The sequence below is a fragment of the Lithobates pipiens genome, unplaced genomic scaffold, assembly GCF_037356315.1.
Source record: "Lithobates pipiens isolate NorthernLeopardFrog02 unplaced genomic scaffold, aLitPip1_a1.2 Scaffold_30, whole genome shotgun sequence".
In the NCBI taxonomy this organism is placed as follows: domain Eukaryota; kingdom Metazoa; phylum Chordata; class Amphibia; order Anura; family Ranidae; genus Lithobates; species Lithobates pipiens.
The window spans coordinates 69,550-90,272 of NW_027507791.1; the positions used below are offsets into that span (position 1 = coordinate 69,550).

The 20,723-nt window shown below is 41.3% G+C and overlaps 1 protein-coding gene across 1 annotated transcript in view; it reads left to right on the forward strand.

The window, feature by feature from the left end:
• Positions 1–2,673: 2,673 nt before the first annotated feature.
• Positions 2,674–20,723, forward strand: part of NEMF (nuclear export mediator factor) — an 86,476-nt gene continuing 68,426 nt past the window's right edge. Inside the window, exons 1-8 of the mRNA XM_077463532.1 lie at positions 2,674–2,839; positions 3,053–3,121; positions 3,939–4,041; positions 6,556–6,681; positions 9,296–9,444; positions 12,057–12,124; positions 14,694–14,780; positions 16,752–16,825. Coding sequence (XP_077319658.1) covers positions 2,781–2,839; positions 3,053–3,121; positions 3,939–4,041; positions 6,556–6,681; positions 9,296–9,444; positions 12,057–12,124; positions 14,694–14,780; positions 16,752–16,825 — 735 coding nt within the window. The 5' untranslated portion in view covers positions 2,674–2,780. The remainder of the gene's footprint in view (positions 2,840–3,052; positions 3,122–3,938; positions 4,042–6,555; positions 6,682–9,295; positions 9,445–12,056; positions 12,125–14,693; positions 14,781–16,751; positions 16,826–20,723) is intronic.

Consider the following 20,723-nt stretch of genomic DNA (forward strand, 5'->3'; position numbering starts at 1 on the left):
TTGGACCAATGGGAATGATTTTTCACTTTTGTCTTTTTGGCCGTTGTATCATATTCACATGGGTTCTCATTATTCATTATTCATGTGCCATCATGGCACATACAAATGCACAGAAAAACAGGAACGCCTCATTTTTCATAAAGCAGAGCAACTGCAAAATTCTGAGCATCCTCATTGCACACGCATGCGTTGTTTTTCCGTAAAAACGCTAAAGTGAGAATGAGCCCATTAACATTTTTTTTGCTTGATGTGTTTGCCAATGAAATTGATGGGAATCCATCAAATCGCATCTCAACACGTGCACTGAGCTGCACACTGTGACGCAGGTGAATGCACCAAAGTACACGTTTATGTATAAGATAAGACGTCCTCAATAGCATGCATTGCAGCACCTCTCCAGCCCCCCCCCCCCCATTCTTCCACAACTATTATATTATATATATATTATATTGTTGCACCTATTAGCTCCTGATTTGCCACTATTACCCCTGATGCGCCTGATTTGAACTTACATTTACTTTTGGACCATTTTTATTTTTATACACCGCTATTTATTTTTAGATTTATTTATTATTATATTAATATTGTTATACACCGTTATTTATTTTTAGATTTACTCATTATTATATTTATTGTTTTTTTTTTCCTTTTTTCTACACCCTTTTTTATTTTTAATATGCATTTATTATTTTGATACACCTTGATTTGTAGTTATTTTTATATTTATTAATTATTATATTTATCATTATTATGTATTATTTTATACACCCTTTTTTTATTTTTATTCTTTAAATTTATTCATAAATGTATCCTTTTTAATTTTTTAGATGCATTTTTATTCATTATTTTTTATGTATATTTATAGTCTCTTATTTATTTATTTTATAATACTTTTATTTGGTTATATTTAATTGACCTATTTTTTTTCATTCACAATCTTTTATTTAGATTTATTCATTATTAATGTCATCACGCACCCATTTTTTATTTTTATACACCGCTATTTATATTTACTCATTATTGTATTTTTTTATTTATTTTTTTCTACACCCTTTTTTGTCCCCTAGTATTTACTAGCGCCTGGATTATGCCTACTTGACCCCTATTAGCGGCTCAGTTGCTGCTGCCTTGTAGCAGCCCATTTAGATAGCTACAGCTTGTGCTATATTCAGCCCAGCAAAAATGTGGGTGTGATTCCCAATGCTGCCTCTAGATGGTAGTGCTGAACCGATGACATCACTGACAATCCTGCTTCTAGACACAGAGAGCATTGCAATCTCCTCACCGGGCGCGGTGGCGTGCGTCTGTAATCCCAGCTACTTGGGAGGCTGAGGTTGTCGGATTGCTTGAGTCCAGGAGTTCTGGTCTACCCTGCGCTATGTCGATCGGGTGTCCACGCTAAGTTCGGTATCAATATGGTGGCCCCAGGGGAGCTCAGGGCCACCAGGTTGCCCTAAGGAGGGGTGAATCGGCCCAGGCCGGAAACGGAGCAGGTCAAAACCCCCGTGCTGATCAGTAGTGGGATCGCGCCTGTGAATAGTCGGTGTAGAGCAGCCTGGACAATACAGTGAAACACAGTCTCTCTTTTTTGTTTTGTTTTTTACAAATTATTCATTTTATTTACAAAGGCTTTTATTTATTATTTTTATACCCCTTTATTTACTTTTATTCATTATTCATGTCATCACGCACCCATTTTTATACACCGTTATTTATTTTTACATTTACTCATTATTATACTTTTTTTTTTCTTTTTCTAATATGCATTTGTTATTTTTATACATCCTGATTTGTACTTATTTTTACATTAATTAATTACTATCCTCATAATTTTTTCCTTAATTTTATACACCCTTATTTAGAGTTATTTTTTAACTATTATATTTATCATTATTATTTATTATTTTATACACCCTTTTTATCTTTATTTTTTAAATGTATTTCTTTATTTTTATACACCCTTTTTTTTTTTGACCACCGGTCAGTGCCGCATGTCAGTGCCCAATAGTGTCATCTGTTATTGCCCACCAGTGCTGCATATCAGTGCCCATAAGTGCTGCATATCAGTGCCCATAAATTCTACATATCAGTGCCGCCTCATCAGTGCCACCTGTCAGTGCCCACCAGTGCTGCATATCAGTGCCACCTATTGGTGCCCATAAGTGCTGCATATTAGTGCCACATAGCAGTGCCCATCAATTCTACATATCAATGCCTCCTCTTCAGTGCCCATCAGTGCCACCTCGTCAGCACCCGTCAGTGAAGGAGAAAACTAAGAAAAAATTTTATTTTTTCAAAAATGTTGGTCATTTTTTAGTTTGTTTAGCAGAAAACAAAAACCCCAGTGGTGATCAAATACCATCAAAAGAAAGCTCTATTTGTGGGAAGAAAATGATAAAACTTCAGTGTGGGTGCAGTGTAGCATGACCGCGCAATTGTCATTCAAAGTGCGATAGCGCTGAAAGCTGAAAATTGTCCTGGGCAGGAACGGGCACTGGTATTGCTGGTATTGCAGTGGTTAATTTATGGGTAATTATAAAGCTTAAAGGAATTTCTTATAGTGTATATTTTAGTATGGAATTCTCTGGGCGCAGCACTGACCTCTGCTGGAGAAAAGTTAATAATGCATCTAAAGCCTGCACGCTGTTCCATCTACCGCCACTAGATGTCGCACAGTTTTCTGAACGCTCTTACAGAATTGATCCCTATGGCTCGCCGTGCCATGTGATGCAGGAAGTGTATGGCCGGCTGTAGTGAGTGCAGAAGTGGGAGCTGGCAGCATGAAGAACAGATTCAATACCATAGATATCCGGGCTGTCATCTCAGAGCTGCAGGACAGGTGGCTACAAGGAGGGCTGTGTGAGCTGCAGGGGGGATGGGACATCAGCTTTGGGAGTGGGGAATCTTCCTCTCCAGCTGTTGGGGGACTGCAAGTCCCAGCTTACCCTGCCTGAGCTGCTGGTGTGCAGTGCTGATCATTATTATGAATGGGGGGGGGGGGGGGTTTATAACTGATCAATAATCCTGTGTGTTGTCTCTCTTCATCCCTCAGTCTGCTGGGCATGCGCGTGTACAATGTCTACGATGTGGATAACAAGACTTACCTCATCCGCCTACAAAAGTAAGAGGAGATGGATTTCCTGGGATTGGGGTCTAGGATGTCTGTGTGTACCGGTGACTGGCGGCCCAAGAAAGTGGGGGGGGGGGGGGGCTTTACAACAAGGAGGAGACCTGGTGTACCATAAAAAGGGGTTTTAAAGTGATTGTAAATGATCACCTTGTAAAACAACCCATTTAAGCTTTTATTTTTTTCAAATATAACTTATTATTTTTTCAGGAACAAAAAAGAAAGATAACTATAAAACAACCCATTTAAGTTTAACTGCTTCAGCCCCGGAAGATTTTAACCCCCTTCCTGACCAGAGTACTTTCTGCAATCCGGCACTGCGTCGTTTTAACTGACAATTGCGCGGTCCCAAAACAAAATTGACGTCTTTTTTTCCCCCACAAATAGAGCTTTCTTTTGGTGTTATTTGATCACCTCTGCGTTTTTTTTTTTTTTTTTTTTGCGCTATAAAAGAAAAAGGGACAACTTTGAATATAACGCATTATTTTTTACTTTTTGCTATAATAAATATTCCCCAAAAATATCTAAAAAAAAAATAAAAAAAACACAATTTTTTTTAATCTCAGTTTAGGCCGATATGTATTCTTCTACATATTTTTGGTAAAAATAAAAAAAAATCGCAATAAGCGTATATGGATTGGTTTTGCGCACAATTTATAGCGTCTAAAAATTGGGGATATTTTTATGGCATATTACTTATATTATATTACAGAACTACATATACAATTATTTTGCGTATATTTAACTTGTTTTCCAACAATTGCTTCTCTTTGTCGCAGTCCTAACTGGCTATTTTCCTTTTGATTGACAGGCCAGACTCTAAAGCCGTTGTTCTGGTGGAATCCGGGATCAGAATTCACACCACGGAGTTTGAATGGCCCAAGAATATGATGCCATCTGGGTTTGCAATGAAGGTTTGAAGGAAATCAATTGCAATCTCACTCAAAACATTGACATGTCCATGGTCTTCTGAATTTAGTCATTACATTCTTATTACACAAACCCCTTTTGGAATAGTTATGTAGTACATGGAAGGCCCTCAGACTACATGGATGGCCTTTTTCTGGCACCATCCTTCTATGTTTCTCACCAGCTTCCCAAGTACTATTTGATTGATATGGTCGTCTGTTGAGCAGGAGGATCGTTTTGAGATGGCCTTGGGCCAACTTTATTTAAGAAAAGCCTTTAGGCATTCTAGCTGTGTAGGGTTTAACCACTTCCTGCCTGGTCTATTGTAAAATTACAGCCGCCCCGGAGCCTCTTTTATTCTGAGTGGACATTATATGACACCCTCCCGGTTGCACGCCTTGGGTGTCCCCTAGGGGCCGTGCAGTAACACAATCTGTCACCTGCTGTGTCCACCAGACAGCGGAAGACAGATCACTATACCAGGCCGGTGTCTTGCCGAGAAAGTTCCCCCTGCGGATAAGGACCCCCCTGTACTGCGCTTGTGCAGTACAAATGACTACGGAGCCACCGAAAATAGCAGAAGCTGAACCCAGTGAGTCAGCTGTACATGGCTCCTGCGCACAACATTCTGCCCTATGTCCAGGTTCAAGCCCCACCATCCAAGTGGACATAGAGTTAGAATAATAATATGCCGAGGCCGCGCCCGAAGCGTGGCGAGGGTGCGCCTGAAGCATGGCGAGGCCGTGCCCCAAGCGTGCTGAGCTCAGCGAGCCCGCATGTTCAGCTTCAGCTATTTTCGGCGGCTCTGTTGTGGTTCGTACTGTGCAAGCGCTGCGCATGCGCAGTACAGGGCAGTCCTTATCCGCCAGGGGGAACTTTCTCGGCAGAACACCGGCCCTGGTACCTTGTGATTGCGGTGACCAATCACAGTGACATTGTTGCCAATCGTCAGTATTTATGCTGGCAGCCAGTAAATAACAGGCACTTTTCTACTGCCAGTAAATACCAGTGACAGTTAGAAGTGGCCAGTAAAAAAATATGTCTGACGGTTTTTGTGTATATACAGTATTTTTGTGTATATAGCAACAAAAAGAAAAAAACCCAACCTAGTGGTGATTAAATACCACCAAAAGAAAGCTCTTATTGTCTTTAAAATGATAAAAATGTCATTTGGGTGCAGTAATTGGCATTCAGAGTGACAGCGCCGAAAGCTTAAAATTAGCCTAGGCAGGAAGGGGTAAAAGTGCCTGGTATTGAAGCAGTTAAAGCACAAAACTCGCATCAATAAAGCCGTCCGTTTGACAGGAAGGGACTAAAACGGGCACCTAGGGGGTTGCCATACCAGGGCACTCCAAATGCAAATACTGACTTTTCAGCTTGAAAGTTGGAGCTGTGCCTCATGCCCCAAAGGCCAGTTTGTCTGCCCAGTGAGCCGCCATAGAACAGCATTTCTCTAACCCTATTTGGAGTTATTACTTAGTACAGACTTCCAGCAGTCCTCATTATGGGGAGGGGTAGAAACTAGGGATGCACTAATACCAGTTTTTTTTTTTAAGACTGAGCACAAGTACTGATACTTTTCCTCAAACACCTGCCAATACCAATTACCGATACCTTTTTTTTTTTTAAATCTGTTTTTTGTTATTTTATTAACATTTTTGTTGTACCCTCTTCTTTTTTTTATTTATATATATATATATATATATATATATAATCAACTTTATTGCTATTACAAGGGATTGACAACATCCCTTGTAATAGCATGGGCTGTGTCAGTTCCTCTTTAAGGAGAGATCTGGGGTCTATTACACCCCAAATCTCTCTGCTGGCCTCCAAGCAGCTGATCAGACACAGATTGGTCTGATCGTTTGCTTCACTGGCCACTAATGGGCAGGTAAATAAAGAGCCGAAACAGGAAGTAATGAAATCTGTGGATAGGCCAGGTGAGCGGCACGGGGGCAAAAGGAGCAGCCCTAGCCAGCACGGTTTCCAATGCGGGTGTCCCCCGAGTGTGGCACGCACCCCCCCCTAGCAATGCCACTGTCCGCCCACAAACTGACGTCACGTCCGGTATTTGGTTTTAGGTATCAGAGTATTTGCATGAGTAGGAATACTCAACCAAAAATGCTTTGTATTGGCAGCAGTGCAACCTATGTAGAAACATAACGGAACGCTTATGTGTTTATAAAAAAAAAAAAAAAGACTTTTGTCTTTTGTTTTTATTTGCTGAGCCCATGTTATACACTTTATTTAAAGATAACAGTTTCTGCTTTCTTGTGTTTTCAACTGGAGAACGTTAAAAAGAATGAGAGCACCGCTTAACTTGAATGAGTCCAATCATTATGTATTTTTCATGACAAGGTCAAAATTTCAATGCATTTTGGGGCTCTTCAGTTGACAGGGAGCCGCCTCTAAAAAGTTGGATCCTGATTTCGATTTTCTCTTACCCTACACATATCTTGTTTACCTGACATGATAACCTTGTCTGAAACCCGTCTTCTGCTTTTCTGTCTCTCCAGTGCAGGAAGCATCTGCGCTCCAGGCGGCTGGTCAGCATTAAGCAGCTTGGAGTGGACAGGATTGTGGATTTCCAGTTTGGCTCCGATGATGCCGCTTACCATCTCATTGTTGAGCTCTATGACAGGGTAAGATACATAGAGCCACTAGGAAAACATTTCTAAAGATCATATCTCTAATGTGTTGGCTGAGCTTTGTAGCCTTGACTGATATCTCTGTACAGTGGAACCTTGGTTAACGAGTAACGCGGTTAACGAGTAACGCGGTTTAAAAGACAAGCAACTTATTATTTTTATTTTTTTTAATTCTTACTAGGTTTGCGAGTGTTATTTTGCAAAACTAGCAGAATTCAACCTAATGGAGTGTGCAGTACGGCATTTGGGCAGAGGTGGGGGGCGCCGGTGACACCAGAACTGTTCGGAGATGTTTGGAAATACTCGGAATCACTCTGAAACACTCAGAAATACTCAGTTCCCGAGTATTTCCGAGTTCAGCCGAGCTGTTCCTGAGTATTTCCGAGTCTCTTTGGCCCCCCCCCCCACCTCTAGCCACATTTGGTATTGCATGCAATAGAAGTCAATGCGGAACAAATTATCTTTGTTTCCATTGACTTCTATGTGGAAACTCGCTTTAATATGCAAGTGCTTTGGATTCCAAGCATTCTCCTGGAACGCATCATGCTCATAATCCAAGGTTTCACTGTATTTCTTTTTCAATATGCTCTAAGCTTTTCCCAGCATAGACTGACAACTGGGTAATGCTGTTTTTTTTTTTTTTTTTTTTTTTTTTTAAGCTGAATTTCAGGCTAAACAAATATTGTCTAGCTACAAGACGTATGTGCATTCTTACGTGAATTTTGAGTATTTCTTTCACATCTGCGCATTAATCAAACCTGAAAAAACCTGCACTTTGGTCTCTCTAATGCATTTCTCTTATGCATTTCTTGTAATAAAGACCGGTCACCGCTGCCCTTTCTTTGTGCAGAGTGGCTGGTCTTGTCTGCACCCCCCTCCTCTAGTTTTCTGCAGGCAGACTGTAGAGGGTGGGCCTGCTGGATCCTTCTCACAGTTCTGCTGACTGCACAAGGCTATGTGTAGTACAGGGATGATGTCACTTTTACAAGGTAATACCTGGATTCACAAAGGCATCAGGTTCACATAAAGTGGATGTATGCCCTTTGGGGCTATTGAATTAAAGAATCTATGCTAAAATTTAAAGTTTGTTCCTGGTGTTCAGCTTTAATGGTTACACTGGTATTTAGGGTGTTGCATAACATGCTCCTATTTACACGGCTCCTGCCCCCCCACCTGCACAGCTGCAACATTCTTAAACAGGAATTTGTGAATGACAAAACGACTACAATGGAAGAAGGTTTCGTTTTCAATGGAGCCCAAGTGTAGTGTCATCTCCACACTTGTAGGCCATTCATACGTCCCCCAGTCCCATAACTGCAACTGGAGGAATAATCTGCAGGAGCCTAAGAATTGCACCCGCCAACCACTGATAATGGATGCAATGCTTTGCAGGCTGCAGTAAAAAACAAAAAAACAAAACATATGGGTGTATTTATGGTGATTACTTAGCAAAAAGTGGTTTATGACTTAAAGCGGGAGTCCGCCGGGACTCCGCGTTTTTTTTTTTTTTTTTAAAAGCCAGCAGCTACAAATACTGCAGCTGCTGACTTTTAAAATAGTGACACTTACCTGTCCAGCGCGCCCGCGATGTCGGCACCCGAAGCCGATCTTTAGATCGTCTCTCGGGTGCTGCCACCGCCATCTTGGGTATGGGAATCAGGAAATGGAGCCTTTCGGCTTCATTTCCCGGTTCCCTACTGCGCATGCGCGAGCCGCGCTGCGCAATAAGGACGGTCCCCGCGGCCTTTGGGATCTGTGTGTTTCCCAGCAGGCAGCGGGGCACTTGCGGAAAGGGTCGGGCACTTGCGGAAAGGGGCGTAATCTACGCCCCTTTCCGCAGAGAGCTATCCCGGAAGTGGGTGCAGTTACCTGTACTGTACAGGTATCTGCACCCCCCTCCCCCCTGAAAGGTGCCAATTGTGGCGCCGGAGGGGGGGAGGGTTCCGATGAGCGGAAGGTCCACTTTAGGGTGGACCTCCGCTTTAAATTAGTAGTAAACTTTTTTTTTTTTTTTTTCTTTTTAAATTGTTGACAGACAGGATATGTATAACAGAAGAGACCCTATTGATCTCTTCTGTCATAAATGCTTCCTCTTGCCTTCCAGCTGTTTTGTCAACTGAGCTGCGCATGTGCAACTCAGCAAACGCTTGCGGCCCTGATCTGTGCCGCTGCAATGTGGCTCCCGTGCGCATGAGCGGGAGTGGTGTTATTGTGGTTTAGGTATTTAAAGGGGTTGTAAAGGTTTATTTTTTAAAAATAACAAACATGTCATACTTCCACTGTGCAGCTTGTTTTGCGCAGAGTGGCCCCGATCCTCCTGTTCTGGGGTCCCACGGCGGCTCTCTCGGCTCCTCCATGCAATAGCTAACCCCCTCGGGAAGCCCTCTACTGAGGGGGTTACCTTGCAGGCGCGCTCCCCTCTCATACACTCTGTGTCCATGGACACAGAGTGTATGTCTCGTTCCTTTACAAAATCATTACACAGAGCAGGTAAGTATAAAATGTTAATTATTTTAAAAAATGAATGAAAATTTATAATCACTAAGTGTAGACACACTAAAGACTAACTCTCTGATTTCTGGATTTCCTTACTCTTGTGTTATTCCAGGGCAACATTGTGCTCACAGACCATGAGTATCTCATTCTTAATATCTTGAGGTTCCGCACAGATGAAGCTGATGATGTCAAATTTGCAGTTAGAGAACATTATCCTGTTGGCAACGCCAAAGGCCCTGAGCCTCTTATTACAATAGAGAGGTATGATTCTGAACAGCATATATTCATTCAGCCATTCGTGCTTAAGCCTTTTTCTGACATTTGTTGCTTACAAGTTAAAATACATATATTTTGCTAGAAAATTACTTGAAATCCCCAAACTAATATAAAAATAATAAATATATATATAATTTCTCTCTATATCCTCTCTCACACTTACATACAATATTTTTTTTAGGAGAAACCCTAGAGAATAAAATGGTGATGATTTTGATGATATTTTATGTCGCACTGTATTTGTGCAGCTGTCTTTCAAATGCATTTTTTTTTATTTATTTTTTTTTTTTTTAGAAGAAATACACTTTCATGCATAAAAAAACAAAACAGTACCCCAACTTTTTTTATATAATGTGAAAGATGATGTTATGCCGAGTAAATGGATACCTAACATAGTTACATAGTTAGTAAGGTTGAATAAAGACACCAGTCCATCCAGTTTAACCTGAGTGTCTACAATTGTCCCTATCCCTGTACATTGCACACTCATATTGGTCCCTACCCTCAAGGAGCCCACAATCCAAGGTCCCCATTCATTTACTAGGGCCAATTTTGGACAGAAGCCAATTAACCTACCTGCATGTCTTTGGAGTGTGGGAGGAAACCCATGCAGGCACAGGGAGAACATGTAGAGTTGTGGTTGGGATTCGAACCAGCGACCCCTTTTACTGCTAGATGAGTGCTAACCAGTACACCACTGTGCTGACCTACATGTCACGCTTTAAAATTGAGCACACTCCTGAAATGGCGACAAACGACGGTTCTTAAAAATCTCCAGAGACGACGCTTTAAAAATGTCTCCAGGTTATTCTTTTCGAGTTACACAGGAGGTCTAGTGCTAGAATTATTGCTCTCGCTCTAACGTTGGTGGCGATACCTCACATGTGTGGTTTGAACATCGTTTACATTTGGAGGCACGACTTGTGTACTTATGCATTCACTTCTGCGCAGGAGCATGGAGTGACAGAACACTTTAAAAAAAAAAAAAAAAATTCTTATTTATTGAATTTTTTTATTTTTACACTGTCCCTTTAAAAAATAAAATAAAATTCTGATCACTTTTACTGCTGTCACAAGGAATGTAAACATCCCTTGTGGTAGTAATAGACCATGACAGGTACTCTTTATGGAGGGATCTGGGATCTATAAGACCCCAAATCTTTCCTTTGCACTTAAAAGCATTCAAGTTTGGCAGTTTTGAATGTTGTCGTTTTTTAAAATTTGACACCTTTAAATCTTCTGTAAACCGGAAGTGGTGTCATGACATCGCTGCGGGCTTACTAGAGCCGAGACCCAGTCGAAGCCGATTCCAGCTGCATTTGGGTCTCCGGCCAGCCGGCAGATGTGTCGGCTGGTCGCTCGGGGCTCCCGGTGGGATGGGAAAGCCTGGGCAAGCTGCGGGGGGGGGGGGGGGGGGGGGTGGTTGTTACCTCCAGCTACTTGGGATAACAGCTGGGCAGCTTCTTAGCCACATCGGTTGTCATCACAAGAAAGCCAACCGCTGGATCTAAAGAACGGTACCAGGGTGATGCCTGCAGCTGCATGCATCAACCCGGTGCAACCCCTTTATGCCAGGGCCACATATTTGCGTACGGTTGGCATGATAGGGTTAAAGAAGAACTATAGGCAAAACTTTTTTTTTTTTTTTTTTTCATTTTGTATAGAGTATGAGAGGAATATAACTCCAGTCAGTTTATATTTTTTCCATCTGCATTTCCACGGGGAGATTTACCTTCACTGCAAATTAAGGGAATTCCTTGGACCCCTCTGGGTCACCAGAACTAGTCTGTCACCATTGGAAAATTTGCCCTCATATTTTTCTGGGCACAACCCAACCCAGTCAGATTTTTTAGGCTGCAGATGAGCTGAGAAAAAGTATGCTTGGAGGAGAAGAGATCGGAGTGAGTAGAAGGGATGAGCTCATTGGGGTGCTGGGAGAGGTGACCTATTTTTATTGTTTAACCATTTGCTGACCGCATGAATTACATATATGGGTAATATAGTGTATATGCATAAGCAGCACTGCACACACAAAGGGACCTCTGTATATACTGTGGGTCCTAACTCAAAATTTCCAGAGTTTGCATAGTAGGAACACATATAAGAATGGATAGATTAAGGGCAGGTGGGTCTGGAGGGAGCCGACCCTCCTTGGGCACAGGGATGCACATGACACCCAGTGTGTCCCTGCACCCAATTAAATTTAGGACCGCAATATATACAGAGGTCCCTTTTGGTGTGGGCACTACAGCTTATGCATATACGGTATATACACAGTGCATTCATAAAGTATTCGGACCCTCTTCGCTTTTTTTTTTTTTTTTTTTTCAATTTTGTTATGTTGCAGCTGTATAGTATAGTTTTTAAAATTCATTTTTATTCTCATTGATCTACACTCAGTACCCCACAATGAGGAAGGGAAAACAGAATTTTAGAAATATCTGTGAATTTATTAAAAAGGAAAGGCTGAAATCTCACGTTAGTATAAGTATTTAGACCCTAACAACACTTAATTAAACAGTAAGATCAGATAGTTGTGTTATAATGGGATTTTAACAAACTGTTATTAAAATTGCTAATATTTTATTTTTTTTAAGGATAAAAGAGATTGTAGCAAACGCTCAAAAAGGAGATCAGCTGAAGAGAGCCCTTAACCCACATCTCCGTAAGTAGCCATAGCTGGGAAAGATTAAAGAATGGCAAAGTTTTGCAATTTTGTTGTGCCACATCCAATAATGAAAGACTAGAAAAAAGGGGGTCCCCTAGTGGTGGACTTTAGAGGCATGTACCACAATAAAGTAAAATATAAAATGTATTTATTCATTAATTTAATATAAAATCATATCTTAGAGACATGCATAAGATAGTGATCAACAAAACATAGTACAAATGGCTGATAAGCTGGTCACCCATACAAAATACAATCGGCTATAGAGTTCGTCACCCTACGCGTTTCTGGGAGTCTCCTTCCTCAGGGGTAGATATATAGCATAGAGCGCAATTCTAATAGAAATACAAATAGGACATTGATGATGGAAAAATTCATAGAGAATAGTGTTTTTTTTTTTTTTTTTTATATATCTCTATACTTACATATCAGAATATAGTGTTATACATGTGTGACATGTTGTTGTCGTATAACACTATACACTCCTGAGGAAGGAGACTCCCAGCGCTCCGAAACGCGTATGGTGACGAGCTCTATAGCCAATTGTATTTTGTATGGGTGACAAGCTTATCAGCTATTTGTACTATGTTTTTTTGATCACTATATAATGCATTTCTCTATGATATGATTTTATATTAATCTAATGAATAAATACATTTTATATTTTACTTTATTGTGGTACGTGCCTCTAAAGTCCACCACTAGGGGACTCCCGTTTTTCTAGTCTGAGTAGCCCTAGCTATCCATTTCCATTGCTTGTGCTGTACGGGATTATGAAAGAAAGTCCTTCAATGTTAAAGTTGGAACTTAATCTGCTTTATATTTTCCTTTTCTGGTTCCTCATTCTGCCCCTCATCAACTTGTTAATAATTTATATTAAGACCCCTTTTCCAGTTTCTTTAACCACTTCCCACCCGGCCAATGCATATATACGGCCGGGTGGGAGCCGTCTACTCCTGATAGGACGTTCAGGCACGTCATTCAGGAGTAGCGGGATCGCCCGCGCAGCGGCGCGATCCCGATGTGCTCGTGTCACCTGGACACGGCACATCTCAGATCGGCAGGAGGGCTCTGTGATTGGCCCTCCTGATCACATGACGGCCGTGTCCAATCACGGCCGTCATGTGATGTAAACAAACAGCCGGTTGCTAGGCAATCGGCTCTCCTCTCCTCACACGGAAGTCACCGCTGAGGAGAGCGGAACGCTGCAGCCGGCTGATGATCAGTGAGTATGGGCTGCTTTTTACAGCTTTTTACTCACTGATCATCAGTGTAGTGTAAACACACAACACACCACACAGTACAAACACAGTCCCCACATATGTCCCCAAAACACACGTCCCCAAAACATACATGTCCCCAAATAATAAAAACACATGTCCCTAATAATAAAAACATGTCCCCCACATATGTCCCACTAAAATCACATGTCCCAATGATTATCTGCACACATATGTACGTGATCACCTGCACACATATGTACATGATCATTTGCGTACATATGTCCGTGATCACACAAAGCAATTATTATACACTTAACGGAATTTTTTTTACCAAAAACATGTAGCAGAATACATTTTGGCTTAAATTTATGACAAAATTTGATTTTATTGGATTTCTTTTCAAATAGAAAAAAGAAAATATTGTTTTTTTTCCAAATTTCCGCTATTTTTGCGCTTATATCGCAAAAAAAAAAAAAACGGAGTCGTGAATAAATAACACCAAAATAAAGCTCTATTTGTGCGAACAAAATGATAACAATTTCATTTGGGTACAGTGTAGCATGACCGCGCAATTGTCACTGAAAGCGCTAGAGCGCTGAAAGCTGAAAATTGGGCTGGGAAGGAAGGGGGTGAAAGTGCCCTGTATTGTAGTGGTTAATATCATTTCCTAGAACTGTGTTTTCCAGTTCTGATTTTAAAGCAACCCTGTAAGGTTAAAAAAAAAAGTCCATGCACCAGAAGATGTAGTGTGTTCTTCTCATTAGCAATCTATGGAGGAGATTTACTAAACCTGTTGCACTCGGAATCTGATGCAGCTGTGCATGGCAGCCAATCGGCTTCTAATTTCAGTTTGCTCATTTAAGCTTTGGCAATAATACATGAAAGTTGATTGGTCTCTATGTAGAGTGGCACCAGATTTTTCACTCTCCAGTTTTAGCAAATAAACCCCCATGTCTCCTTCCTTCACTTCTGTTTCAGTGCTGCAGCCTCCATATGACTCTTCTTCGTTTAACACTTTAAGGAATGTTGGATGCCTGTGCCCTCCATGTGTTGTAGGTCCATCGTCTGGCCTAATACATAATTGACATTTCTTGACATGGGGGTCAGAGGATAGGGACATGGCACATGGTGGTGGAAAAAGCACTCCTAGAAGTGTTGAATGCCGAAGAGCCAGTAGCACCGGAAAGGAGGGGAAGGTAGGAGATCTGGGATGCCAAAGAGGTGAGTATAGTATTTTCTGTTGCATGGTCCTTTTTGTTCTTAATCTTATATTTCAAACCTGACAGGGTCACTTCATTAAAGCTGAACTCTGGAGAAAATTCTTTGTTCCTTGTCTGTTCTAGCTTATGGAGCTACACTGATCGAACATTGCCTTCTGGAAACTGGATTGTCTGCTAATGTCAAGGTTGACCAGATAACAGAGGAAACGGGTAAGTGAATATTTTAAAGGTCTATATAAATAAGATTTTAGGTCCTCAGACAAAGACCTTTGAGCACCTCGAGAGCAAAGTTATTGTAAAGGCTTGTTTGTTTTTATTTTATTTTTTATAACCAAGATATTATACTTCTCTGTGCAGTTGATTTTGCACAGAGCAGCCTTGATCCTCCTCTTCTTGGGTTCCTCTTTGCTGCTCCTAGCCCCTCCCTCCTTTGAGTGCCCCTCAGCCAGCATCTTGCTGCAGGGGGCACCCAAGCTGAGTTAGAGCTCCGTGTATCCATTCAGACACGAATCCCTGGCCCCGCTCCCTCTCTCCCCTGATTGGCTGGCTGACTTTGACAGCCACCGGAGCCAATGGCGCCGATGCTCTGTCTCAGCCAATTAGGAGGAGTTTCCTGGATGGCTGAGGGGATCATGGACATCACTGGAGAGAGAGAAGGAGCTCAGTTAGGTAATTAGGAGGACTGCTACACACAGAAGGTTTTTTTTATCTTAATGCATTAGGTTAAAAAAATCTTCTGCCTTTACAACTCGTTTTAAGTCTCCCCTCATTTTTAGAACTAATGTTAGGATGTTAACCAATGTGAATTAACTAAATCACTGGCTGCTGCTCTGTTAAGGTACCTTTAACCGCTTACAGACCGGAAGAGTTGGCTGTTTAATGACCAGGCCATTTTTTGCCTTTCTTTGCGTCACTTTAACTGACAATTGTGCGGTCGTACGACACTTTACCCAAACAAAATTGACATCCTTTTTTTTCTTCCCCCACAAATAGCTCTTTCTTTTTGTGGTATTCGATCACCTCTGCGGTTTTTATTTTTTGTGCTATTAACAAAAAAATATATTCTGCTACATATTTTTGGTAAACAAAATCACAATAATCATAAATTGATTGGGTTGCGCAAAAGTTATAATGTCTACAAACTATGGTAAAGATTTATGGCGTTTTTTTTGATCTGCCATTTTTAGCGGTACTGTGACATTGTGGTGGACAGATCAGACACTTTTGACACGTTTTTGGGACTAGTGATATTTATACAGCGTTCAGAGCTATAAAAATGCACTGATTACTGTGTAAGTGTCACTGGCAGGGAAGGAGTTAACACTAGGGGCCGATCAAGGGGTTAAATGTGTTCCCTAGTTAGTGTATCTAACTGTATGGGGATAGGCCTGATAGGCCTGACTGGGGGAGGAGACATATCATATCATTGTTTCTATTTAGTAGGAGCATACGATATGTCTTCTCTCCCCAGACGGAACAGGGATTTGTGTTCACACACACAAATCCCCATTCTAGCTCTCATTCCAGCAATCGCCAGTGGCTGACGACAAACGCGCCCGGCGGCTCTTAAAGGTGAAGACGTACCCGTACGGCGATTCGCGGAAACGTGCCACTTTGCCGACGTATACCGGCGTGAGACGGTCAGCAAGTGGCTAAATAACATACAGAGGTGTTTTGAGCGCTACCTGGTTACATAAAAACAAAACCCCACTTGTGTACTCCTGATAAATACATTTGCAATAAGCAATTAGACCAATTTTGCAATAATCAATTGAAAAAACAAAAAAAGTGAAATGAAGAATGAATAAATACATAAACAAACTTGTTTCATTCATAAATTAGTCCATATCCTTGAATCTTCATACATGCAGTATGACGTTTGTAGACTCTACAACTTTAGCACAAACCAATCACTATACGCTTATTGTGATTTTTTTTTTTTTTACCAAAAATATGTAGCAGAATACATGTTGGCCTAAATTGATGAAGACATTTTAGATTTAAAAAAAAATAATAATAATAATTTGCTATGTTTTAAAGCAGAAAGTAAAATATTATTATTTTTTTTTTCAAAATTATCAACTAATTGGATTGCATTACAAATTCTTTGCCCCAATAGACATTTAGCTGATTTTCTAGAAGTTGCCTGTAGATTTTTAACTTTTCATTTCTGATTTGTAGACTTTGAAAAGGTTAACTTGGCATTGCAGAAGGCTGAGGATTATATGGACAAAACGATGAATTATACGGGAAAGGTGAGAAGATGAAAAGTTTTGTCAGTGATTGCCTACGGTTGGATCTTCTAGGATTGACACCAGATTACCATATTTATTAAAGCATCCTAAAAAAGACGCGATCGCCACCAGATTCATAGTTCCGGTTTCTTTTTCTAGTGCAGGTTTAGTGGGTGGGACAAGGCAAACATTTTTATATATATTTTTTTAAATCTTGGATAGAAAAATCCAAAGATATAAAGAGGATATCAGGACAGCTATTGCTTTCAAAATATGGTTTATTACCCACTTGCCAACCAGCGACGTAACCTGTATGTCACTGGACTTCAACTGGTTATACTGGGATCATCCCAGTACCGTTTTTTTAGAGCTAACGGTCAGCTCTCATGTTAACGCAATTCTAGTGGGTAACTAGCCACTGGATCGCCTTTACAAGCAGAGGGACGGGACATCCCCTCTTCCCCGCCGCCTTTCACGACTTTGGGACTCCCAGTTGTACAGGAGATTTTGTTAATCGACCAGCCAGCGCTTCCTGGCTGATCGGAGAGCCAAAGCAATGACCTGATATCACTTTTGGTTAACCTGGATGTCAATGGCGGAATTTTCAAAAAACAAAAGCATTCAAGCACATCAATGCTTTTAAAGGCAGAGGAGAGATTTGGGGTCTTATAGACCCCCCAGATCTTTCCATAAAGAGTACCTGTCACTGTCTATTACTGTACCAAGGGATGTTTACATTCCTTCTGACAGCAATAAAAGTGATAAAAAAAAATGTAAAAAAATGACAGTGATGGTAAAAAATAAAAATGAAAGTGCCTCCACCCCCCTGTACTTAAAACAGGAAGATTGGCAACTCAGATGCTCTTGAATAAAAGTACTTTATTGGGTACATGGGTGCAGGCTTTTCGGCTAGGAAGCCTTCATCAAAGCAAGCAAGCAAAACAACCCCCCCCCCCCCCCCCTTGCCAATGCAGAAAGAATGCATCTGTCAGTCCTGCACGCACGCGAACAGCAATCTTCCCACCCATGTGAGGTATCACCAGGAACGACAGATCATAGGCAGTAATTATAGTACCAGACCTCCTGTGTAAGTCTCTAAATTGGTAACCTCTAAAGGCTTTTAAATTGTCGCCCAAGGATAGTTACATTTTTGTTGTTTGTCGCGGTTGTACGGGCATGCATAATTTTAAAGTGTGATATGTTTTGGTAACTATATATTCAGCATAACATCATCTTTTTTATAATTTACCAAAAAATTGGAATATGTCATTCTTTTTTTTTTCTTCGTTTAAAATCAAAAATTATTTTTTTTTCCCCAAAAAATTGCGTTAGAAAAACCACTGTGACATAAAAAAAATTCAAAACAAACCAATTTATTCTCTAGGTCAGGAGTGTCCAAACTTTTTTCAAAGAGGGCCAGTTTTGATGAAGTGAATGTGCGTGAGGGTCTCAATTCATGCTGAGAATAAATGACGAGACGAAAGCTATTGGCTACTGCCCTCTTTATAGTCCCGTTGTACGTCACCTCCTTCTCAACGACTGGATTTTCCGACAACTTTGTGCGACCGTGTGTATGCAAGACAAGTTTGGGCCAAAATCAGTCGGAAAAAATATGACGGATTTGGTCGTCGGAATGTCTGACCATGTGTACAGGGCATAAGTATGTTTCTTCCATATTTATTGGCGTATAACACGCACCTTCATTTTAAGAGGGAAGTTTCAGAGAATTTTTTTTTTTTTTTAAATAAAGAACTGTGAAGTAAAATAAGGGTCAGTGCCCACCTGCCCTCTCACAAGTGCCTATCTGCAGACCCACCACTGCCATGAATGTAGCCTCACTATTGCTAGGAATGCAGCACCCACTATTGGCCAGAATGCAGCACCAGTGCATTTTGCACCATTGCCAGGATTGCACTCGCCATTAGAGGTCGACCGATATGGGTTTTTCTCTGGCCGATGCCGATATTTAGAAATCATGGCGGCCGATAGCCGATATATGATGCCGATTTTTTTTTGGGCCGATATGTTAGGCCGATTTTATTTTATTTATTTATTTTTTTTCCTTTTTTATTTATTTATTAATTTTTTTTAATTCCCCTTGATCTAACACACCTTTCCCACTGGGGTGTTTTTCAGGCGCTTTTGGGCTAAAAATAGCGCCTGTAAAGTGCCTGCAAAACGGCTCCCCTGCAGTCTGTGTGAAAGACAGAGTGCTTTCACACTGAGGCGATGCGCTGGCAGGATCTTAAAAAAAAAGTCCTGCAAGCAGCACATTTGGAGTGGTGTATACCGCTCCTCCACCACTCCTGCCCATTGATATGAATGGGCACCACTGCCGAAGCGCATGCAATGCGATTTGGCAGCAGTGCTTCATGGGCGCATTTAACCTCTTCCTTGGCCGCTAGCTGGGTTAGATGTGCCCCACTAGCAGCCAAATAGCACCGCTAAAATGATGGTAAAGAGCCGCTAAAACTTGCGTTTTACCATCAACGCCTGCCTGCCCGCTCCAGTGTGAAAGCAGTCTTCATAAGTGATACAGAAAATTTCTTACATTTAAACATTTATTAAACAAAACAAACCTCCAATCAGTTTACTTGTATGTATGATTTAGATAAAAAAAAAAAAAAAAAACTATATATTAAATAAAAACAGGTAGTCAAAACTTTTGGACGAAAAAAAAAAAAATGGGCTAACTTTACTGTTTTTATTTTATTTTTATTTTTTTAAATAGTGTATTTTTTTCCCCAAAAAATGCATTTGAAAGACCTCTGTGCAAATGCTGTGTGACAAAAAATATTGAAACAACCGCTATTTTATTCCCTAGGATCTCTGCTAAAAAAATATATATATAATTTTTGGGGGGTCTAAGTGATTTTCTGGCAGAAAATACAGGATTTTTACTTGTAAGCAACAAGTGTCAGAAAAGATTTAGTCTTTAAATGGTTAAACTGAGAACTTCTACACACAGAGATAACTTCATTCATTCAGTGTAAACATTGTATCATTTAGTTCTTTTCTTGGCAGCCTGCCCAGAGAGGAGGAAGACGTTTCTATGGCAACTTACACCGACTTCTATTAGAGAAGTCATTTCAAAGTCCCGCTGCAGTTCTATATCGGCTTTTTACCAGCACAATCGGCCGATGCCGATTAATTAAAAAACGGCAAATATCGGCCGATATATCGGTCGACCTCTACTCGCCATTGCCAGGATTGCACTCGCCATTGCCAGGTATGCACTCGCCATTGCCAGGTATGCACTCGCCATTGCCAGGATTGCACTCGCCATTGCCAGGTATGCACTCGCCATTGCCAGGATTGCACTCGCCATTGCCAGGATTGCACTCGCCATTGCCAGGATTGCACTCGCCATTGCCAGGATTGCACTCGCCATTGCCAGGATTGCACTCGCCATTGCCAGGATTGCACTCGCCATTGCCAGGATTGCACTCGCCATTGCCAGGATTGCACTCGCCATTGCCAGGATTGCACTCGCCATTGCCAGGATTGCACTCGCCATTGCCAGGATTGCACTCGCCATTGCCAGGATCGCACTCACGAGCGCCAAAGATTACCTACAGGAGAATCTCCTGTTTACACGGTGGCCTCTTTAATAGAAAGTCCTGCCTCCTTTGGACAGAACAGTCATCCAATGGCAGCCCCGGAGACAGGACTTCCTATTACAGAGGCCACCCGTAAACAGGAAATTCTCCTGTGTGTGTGTATGGCTCTTGTCCCACCTCCTCCCTGTCCCTCCATGGCATATACATCTTTTGTGGCCCCGGCTCTGGGAGATCGTCAGGGGCCACAAAAGATATATATGTCCAAATAACCAGGCGGGCCGTTCAAAACCATAACAGCCCGCGGGCCGGACTTTGGACATGCCTGTTCTAGGGCCTCTGCCTTAAAACATATATAATAT